The 8,795-nt window shown below is 55.9% G+C and overlaps 1 protein-coding gene across 1 annotated transcript in view; it reads right to left on the reverse strand.

Annotated features, from left to right (window-relative positions):
• Positions 1-1,132: 1,132 nt before the first annotated feature.
• Positions 1,133-8,795, reverse strand: part of LOC103600275 — a gene marked incomplete at its 5' end in the record, with an annotated part of 44,239 nt that continues 36,576 nt past the window's right edge. Inside the window, 6 exon segments of the mRNA XM_008584513.1 lie at positions 1,133-1,483; positions 3,269-3,465; positions 3,468-3,483; positions 3,777-3,913; positions 3,986-4,060; positions 6,721-6,964. Of these exon segments, the coding sequence (XP_008582735.1) occupies positions 1,133-1,483; positions 3,269-3,465; positions 3,468-3,483; positions 3,777-3,913; positions 3,986-4,060; positions 6,721-6,964 (1,020 nt within the window).

Below are 8,795 nucleotides of genomic sequence, written 5' to 3' on the forward strand. Positions count from 1 at the left end.
TACAACACCATGCTCTACCCAGCTGGGCTAACCGGCCAGCCCCCAAATCATTTTAATCCCCATTTGTGCTTTACTGTTTCATCAAAACAGTATTCTTCCACCCATCAATAAATACTTGTGGTTAAAAAAACCCCAAACCCAGCCCCCAGACCCAAAGTGGAGTTAACTCATGGGTGTAGTTCTCACTCCAGGCCCCCCCAGACCACCTCCTTGCTCAGCTCCCTCCCTCCTGCTGCCTCCGACTCAGACTGTGTTTCCAGGGAACCCAACATGAACAGGGGGTGTCCTACTTTTTTATATCCTGTTAGATTTCATTTGCTGATTTTGCTTAGATGTGTTACGTCTACATCTAGGAAACAGGCTCCTCACACTCCTTTCTGGTTCTGTCTTTACCTGTTTTTGTTATCAGGGTCATGCTAGTTCCCCCCCGCTCCAAAAAATATTGTGGGTTGTAGAAGACTCACTGGTGCCCACCGGTATCCCTTCTCTCAGTTCCCATGAATGCCAGTCCAACTTCAGCTGCCAGCCCTATGCCTCCTTGTGGGATGCATTCTCTGGCCCCTGGACCCCACACTACCTGCAGGGAGCACTGGCCAGAATTCATGGTCGCCCCACCTGAGCCCAGCCCTCCCCCAGTGACTGACAGTAGTTAGCGGATAAATACCCTAGCTCCCTCATCCACACACAGGATGAGTCTCAGGTATGTATTCAATGCCTGGTTGGAGCACCAGGTGCCCACAGGTATTGCTGGTGTGGCCATGCCCCTTCTGTGGTTCCCTCCACTTCCCCACCTCGCATCCCCACTCCCCACTGGAGTTCCCTGGGATCCCAAATAAAGGACCAGGACTCAAATTCTTTCGACATCTGCTTCTGGGCTGGCGGGGACCCAAACGAGATCAGGGACCATTTTCTCTATTTCTCTTTTCTGGAAGAGTTTTTAAAAAATGGAGGTTAACATGAACAAGCCTGATGACTAGTCTTAGCCAGTTGACAAGACCTCGAGTGGGATGATTTGCCTCTCTGGGCCTCAGTTTCCCCCTTCTGTGAAATGGGCTGGGCTTTGCGGCATTCACTCCTGATTAAATGAGGTTGTGCTCAGCGAGCCTGGTCCAGATGCACTTTATTACCAGCTCTAGCAGGCCAGGTGGTTCAGGTGCCAGTAGTGCTGCAGGCACTGGAGCCTATGTCTGTGGTGTGGCCAGCTACAGGTGACCTTGGTGCTGAACTCAGAGGTGTACTCTAGAGAGGACTCAAAGTGGCAGGGGATGGTCAGCTTGGGCACCAAGCTGCTGCTGGCTGGTGGCTTTGAGGACCACTTCCAGTGCCACCTGCTGGTCTTGGGTGCCACGTCCCCTGGCTTTCTGGAGGCCTTGCTGGGGGGCTGCATGGGGATGGTGGTGACACTGGCAGACTGGACCAGAGGTGGCACGTGGCTGGTAGGGGCACTGGAATTGTGCATGGACCCTGAGGACCGAAGGGCCATCTGGGATGGACCAGAGGAAGTGTTGGAGAGTGGAGTATGCTGCTGGGGCTGGCTGGAGGAGTTGCCTCATGACCGAGGCTGGCCCCAGGCCTTTCTGGGTAGGTGGGAGCCACTGGAAGAGCCGGAGGGCAGCTGGCCCTGGTACCCAGAGCTGGGGGTGCCCGAGGAGCGAGACTGGGAGTTGTCTGAAGAGGCATTTTAGGGGACCCCTGGGGGCTTGTCTGCACCTAAAGGGCTGGAGGGGAACTCTGTCAGAGAATCCATCAAGGACTCTGTTGAGGGCTGGGCACCTGACATGGCCCCATTCTCGCCAGGCGTAAGGTCCTAGTTAGGGGTGTGGGGCTTCCTCACTTGTCCCTCTGTGGTGGGGTCAGGCCTGACTTGGCTGGGGAGAGAGGGGCAGGTGACGTGAGGCAGCCAGGCCCCTGGGGCTCTGCTAAGCTTCTGGAGAGCAGGAGGGAGGCTGTGAGCATGGGCTTAGCTTGAGAGGCCAGGTGGCCATGCTAAGCTGAGATAGCAGAGCACACACATTCACACACACAGAGATGTGTGCACATGCAGAGCAGCACATGTTTGATGTCCATGGATGCACATACATGCACACACACACACATACGGATATGTGCACACATACACACATAGCACATGTGCAATGACTACTCACACTCACATGCACATGCAATGCACACACACATGGACATGTGCACCTGTGCACACACAGAGCAGCACATGAATGGCCACGCTTGCACATGCACACATACAAGCAATGCACATGTGCATGCACACGCAATGCATGTTGCACACCCATGCACACACAGTACACACATGGACATGTGCATACGTGCACACACAGCAGCACACATGTGATAGCTGCACTCACACACACACGCATTGCTCATGTGAATGCACATATGAGCATGCATGTATGCATGTTGCACACACATGCACACATAGTACACACATGGACATGTGCATACGTGCACACACAGCAGCACACATGTGATAGCCACACTCACACACACACATGCATTGCTCATGTGAATGCACATATGAGCATGCATGTATGCATGTTGCACACACATGCAGATGTATGCATATGTGTACACACAGAGCTGCACCTGCATGATACCATGTTCATGCCTATACACACACGCACATGCACTCTCACACATCCATTTCCATATGCACATGCAAAGCACATGTGCATGCTTAGCACACACATGCATGAGCTTCCATATGCATGCACACACGGCCACACCACACACATACATGTAGGCATAAGCAGCATAAGCACACATGTATGCACATGCTCAAGCACACACTCACATGTGCACACATGTGCACACAGCACACTCATGTGCACATGCTCACATGCACACTCACACATGCACACGGCATAAGCACACATGGATGCACATGCTCAAGCACACACTCACATGTACACACATGTGCACACAGCACACTCATGTGCACATGCTCACATGCACACTCACACATGCACACACACAGCCCCTACCTCCCCCAGGGAGTTAGTGCGGTTGTCTCTGAGAGCAGTAGAGTGTCCTGCCACAGATGCTGGGGTGACGAGAGCCTGGCTGCAGGCCAGGGCCTGCAAGACTGGTTCCTGACAGCCAGGGAGAGGCAGACAGTGAGAGGCAGACAGCAGAGGCCAGAGGGGGCAGCTGAGATGCCAGCTGGAGGGCAGCATCAGGAAGGGAGGATGGGGGAGGATGAGCAGGTCGGGCAGACTGGGAGATGGGACAGACAGAAGACAGACAGACAGGCCGAGACCCGGAAGACGACAGGCTGAGACAGCCCCGCAGCCAGCAAGCATGCACCATCCCTGGTTATTGTGGCTGCAGCGTCTAGAAGTTGCCCCCTGAGGTTGCTCACAGCACTGTCCACGGCCGTGTGTTGCTTCAGAAACAGCGGACAGATGACTGGGTGATAAAGTATGAGGGCCCCATGCCCAGGAGTCACGTGAACAACAGGAAGGCACACTGTGGGGCGGGCAGCGGTGGGTGAGAGTAACACGCGGTGTCCCTGTCAGACATCCGCCCTGGGCACGCAGTGGCTCTCCACCATCAGATTCCTCTGCAAGGTGGGCCCTATTGGGGTGGGCCTGGGTCTCCACCATCGGACACCCCCTGGGCTGAGCCTGTTTTCCCCAGGGAAGGGGCTGAGTCTCCCCATTACCCCCCCCAACTCCTGGTCTCCTCCCCGACCAGCCCCCGGGGGGGGCGAGCAACTCCTCCCGGGAACCCCACATTGTGTGTGCCATGGCTATGCCCACCTTGCCCGCATAGTAGAAAGGGAACAAGAACAGGGGTAGATCGCTGAAGAACTCAGCCAGCCTGAACAGGGCGTACACCACCCAGTGGGTGAACCAGACAGTGTTGTAATTTTTGCTTGGGCTCTTGATGGCTTTGACTGGGGAGGCACAGCAGAGTCAGGGACGGCCCTGGGAGCCCTGCCCGGCTCCCATGTGGAGCACTGTAGGCTAAACAAAGCTGATTAGATTGAAGAGTAGAGACACCCCATAACCAAACAGCAGACACATGCTTAGTAGAGTGACAGCTCCTAAAGGAGAGAGCAGGGGTGGGTGGGGACCTGGGCAGCCTCGGTGCCCCCACTGTGGCGCCCGGCCACCTCTTGGCTGATGCAGTCTAGCACCATCACCTTCTTCCGGAAGCCTCAGTAACACCCAGTACGTGTCAGTTACCCCTGCAGCACCTGTGCATCCCTCGTGGCAACACTGAGCCCCTTGTCCCTCTCCCCCATGGGCTGAAAGCTCCCCAAGGACAGGCAGGGACCTTGACTTGGGGCTGTAGCAAGCAGGTGTGGCTACAGAGCAGCTGCCCAATAAACGTTTGTTGAGTGAACAAGTGATTGTCTACGATTATAACCATCTCATTCCAGGCCCTACGGGAGGGGCTGGGAACAAGAGCACGGTGTTTGAATATAACTGCTGGGAGGGAAACCTAAAAGCGAGGCCCTGCTGTCATTATGACTGGGGTCTGGGCGAGCTAGGAAAGGCAGCAGCGTTTCCACGTGCTACCTCAGTGTGGGGCTTCTCCGCCTCGCACTGCGTGGGGCTGGGTCATTCCTGGTTTGGGGAGGAGGGGGTTGCCATCCTGGGCACTGCAGGTGCTGAGCAGCATCCCTGACCTGCACCCACTCCATGACGGGAGCACCCCCTACCCAGTGGTGACAACCAAAAGTGTCCGCAGACATTGCCAAATATCCCCCGGGGTCAGTGTCACCCCCCGCCCCCTTTGGGAACGCCTGTCTTAGTGGGAGGGAGCGACACCCAGCATTCGATCCCCAAACCTAGCAGAGCCCTTGGCTCTTGCGCTCACTCACCACTTGCACTGAGCAAGGCTCTCTACGTGGAACTTCAGTTTCCCCATCTGTAGATGGGGTTGGGAATGGCCCCTTCCTCATACGGTTGCTTGGGGTTAGCTAAATACGACTCAACAGAGAGCTCCTTTCTAGACATTTATTGAGTCGTGGAACTTCAGTTTCCCCATCTGTAGATGGGGTTGGGAATGGCCCCTTCCTCATAAGGTTGCTTGGGGTTAGCTAAATACGACTCAACAGAGAGCTCCTTTCTAGACATTTATTGAGTGACTTCCGGCCACTAAAACACGCTCCCGGCAATGGGGGTGGGGGTGGGGGGCAGGAGCTCAGCCACAATCCTGAACCTGATTGTGAAAGAAGGATAGCTGCTGCACTTACTAAGTGCTTATTGTGTGCCAGGCTCTGTGTGTCCCCTGCCTTATCTCATTCAAGCGCCAGAACAAAACTGAAAAACTGAGGCTGAGGGGGTGGGGGGGTGTCAGTGCCCAAGGTCACCAGGGAGCCTCTGGGCCCAGAGAGCTTGGACAGCCTCCCTCCTCCTCCGAGGCTATCTGCAGAGAGATAGGGGCCACTCTTAGACCAAAAGTCAGAGCCACAAGTCCCCCACCTTTCCTCCATCTGCATTAGTCATTATCCTCAAGGGCACTCAGGAGTGGGAGCCCCACCCCCCCCACTGGCCTTAGGAGGCAGTGTGACCTTCCCGGTCACGGCATCCTCTGAGTTTCCTCATCTGTTACCTGGGGGTGTGGGATTTGGCGATTTGGCACAGGTGGGGTCCAAGGGTTCCCACACCTGAATGACGGGGTTGGGGAATGACACTCCTTCCTGGGACTCACTAGTGGGGGACAAGGGGCTCTTCCAGGTATTCCTCCCCCAAATCCTTTTTCCTGCAGCTTCAGCAATGGGAAGATGACCTTGGACATCAGGACCTGGGGTGGGGGGGCTCAGATTGCAGACCCTCCCTGGGCTGCCTGGCATGGGGATCCCCCAGCTGGTGGGAAAATGAAAAGAAACGGACTCCCAGAATCTGCACGCCCAAGGTGCTCAAAACACGTGGCACTGCCCTCCACCCAGACCTCCCCCAGAGTCCAGACAAAGTGTCCTGTGATTCGTTCCTGGAAGAGGTGACAGAGCCAGTGGGCCTCAGAGCACCATAAAAAGGGGGTGGGGGGGCATTTACGGAGCGCTTACTAAGTGCTCCCTAGACTGAGTTTTGGGAATTTCCAGGGGCCACCCAAGACGGAGAGGAACAGAGGAACCGGAACGGAGCTCCTATCAGGGATGCCTGAATCCCCCGCTGCGTGGACCCAGTCCAACCCCCAATCCCCCGTCACAGCTGTCAAACAACGCACCTCAACTCCACAAATATTTAGGCACAGTGACACAAAGCTACTGAGCCAGGGGAAGGGGAGAGGGCAGGCCAAGAAGAGTGTTCCCTGCACGGGAAACATGGGAGGGTCTTGGACACCTCCCAGGCTGGTCGGTTGCCCTCCTGGCCTCCTGGGAAAAACAGGACGAGCTCGACTCTTGCTGCCGGGCTGCAGACACGCAGGACGCTGGCAGCCGTGCCGCCCCGTCTCCCCACACCCCCCGGGGCCTCGGGCAACCGGAAGAACCGGACTTGAGTCTGGTGGGCGTCCAGGGCCCCAGGGAGAGGGCAGAGGACGGCTGGACCCGGGCTGCTGAGGGGGTGGCCCTGCCCAAGCGGCAGGGCTGCGGGCAGCCGGGGATCCTGGTCCAAGACCCCACGCCGGGGTCTCGGTCTCCCCGCTGGGCAGTGGGGCGCGCCCTCCAGCCGGACCGGACCCGCCGCCGGGGCACGCCCGAGGCGGGGCCGCTCCGAGCCTCAGTGTGCCTGTCGGCGAAATGGGGCGAGCACCCCGCGGACGGCTCATCCCAGGCAAGATAGCGCCGGTCGACACCGCTCCTGACTTCGAGCGCCCAGAGCGCTTCGGTGGCCAATTCCCTCTGTTCCAGAAAGTGCTCGAAGCGCTGGCGCAAGCCGTCCCTAGCACCAGCGGGCCCGGGGCTGGCAGCTCGAGCTCGCCGCAGCCCCGCGCAATGGCCCCGCCGCGCGCGCAGCGTCCGCGGTGACACTCCCTCTCCCGTCGCCGGCCGCGCCTATCGGTGACTATCGGTGCGCGGAGCGACAACGCGGGTCTCTCTGTGAAAGACCTGTGTCCCGGCCGAACGTTTCACGGGAGCAGGACGCGGAGAGCGACCCCAGAGTCCCCCGTGCGAAGTCTCTGCGCCTGTCCTCGCAGCGTCTTCCCTGGGGACGGATGTCTTACCGGAAGCGCTTTGGGTCAAGGGTCCTGGGGGTGACCTGCGTTCTCAGCCCACCCTCCTGGGTTTCAGATCTGCCCGGAACGGCCCGAGACGCCCCCAGCTGCCCTCGCTCTGGGGACACCGCTGGACGCGCCCCTCCCACGGGACAGCTTGTTGGGGTGGGGGTGTCAGAAGAGCTGTCCCGTGCCCTGGGGCGGGAGGAACCCCTCAGGCCCCTCCGTCGACTCTGAGCTGTTCCTCCCCGAATCCCAGTTTTCCTTCTTGGAGACACGATGGTGGGATGGTGTCCTCTGACCTACAGGATGCTGGTAGTAAGGGGGACAGACGGACATGATTCCTGGTCCCCGGGTTCTCACCGAACCGAAGAGATCAGAGAAACCCAAACCTGAGAGGGAGTGTATCCCCCCAAAAAGCAAAATGCACTTCAGACACCCAGCGGGGACACAAGCCACTGTCCTTTGTTCAGGGGACAATGAACAGGTGCGGTGCAGATGTCCCTGGTGGTAGGACGGCCGGACTTGGCCCTTGAGTCGGTTTCCCACGGTCCCTCCGTGGATTTGTCACTGTGAAAAGATTTAGTCACTTACCGGAGCCTCGGTTTATCAGTAAATATAACATACATTTAATTATAATAATTATAATATAATAATATACATTTAATTAACAGAGCTTGAAGGATAAGATAAAATATTTCCAAAGGTGTGAATCTCAGAAAAAAAAGTTTCGGTCGTCCATTCTGTTGCTTAAACACTCCTCTTTACTTTTTCTCTTTTTCTTTCTTTTTGTCCTGGAGACTGTGGTGAGTTTGTCAGGTCTTCTTTTCTTTTGAGTGATTAGAAATGGAATTCCAGGGTTTAGCCTTGAAAATGCCACTGGGGAAAAGAATCTAAGAGAAACAGAGAAAACCTTCCTTACAGGATGGTTACAGAAAACGGAATACATCTCCAGAAAAATGTGGGTAGATAAATTGATGAATTATAAAGATTCACCAGAATATCCATTGTTCTTGGCCAGGTGAAGAATTTGTGGCAATGGATAATCTGGTCTGTTTCTTACGATCTACAATACTCTTTGCTTAAATGTGTGATAAATTCATTGTTGTCCGTGAAATAGGTGGACAGAGAAGACATTTTTCTTATTTAGATAATTTGTTCAGTCCCATGTATTAAGGCATCTGACATTTCTGGGACTTCTCTGCAATGCCTGCCCTGCCATTAATCAGATGTCCCCAGCCTGTGGCCTGCTTCCGGACTCCCTTCCTTTCCCTCGGTGCTGTTGACCATTCCTCTGCTGACACCTGACATCTGCATTACTATACTCTTACTATGCATACTGAATGTTTTTTTTTTTTTTTTTTTTTTTTTTTTTTCCGTGTCCGGCAACGGATCCCAACCCCCAGTGTTGCCCCCGTACCAGACCAGGGACTGGCAACAGGATTGCAACCCTCGGTGTTGCTCCCGCGCCTCGCTCAGCCAGTGAGCGGGAACCGGTCTGTATGTGGGATCCGAACCCTCGGGCAGGAGCGCTGCCGCGCTTCCCAAGCGGCGCACTATCCAGTGCGCCACCGGGCCGGCCCGCATGCACACTCAATGGTAAGCAAGCCCCCACCTTATTCTTCAGAACATTTTGGCTATTTTTGGACATTTGTTCTTCCTATTAGGTT

The sequence above is a fragment of the Galeopterus variegatus genome, unplaced genomic scaffold (genome assembly GCF_000696425.1).
Source record: "Galeopterus variegatus unplaced genomic scaffold, G_variegatus-3.0.2 Scaffold3286, whole genome shotgun sequence".
Classification (NCBI taxonomy): Eukaryota; Metazoa; Chordata; class Mammalia; order Dermoptera; family Cynocephalidae; genus Galeopterus; species Galeopterus variegatus.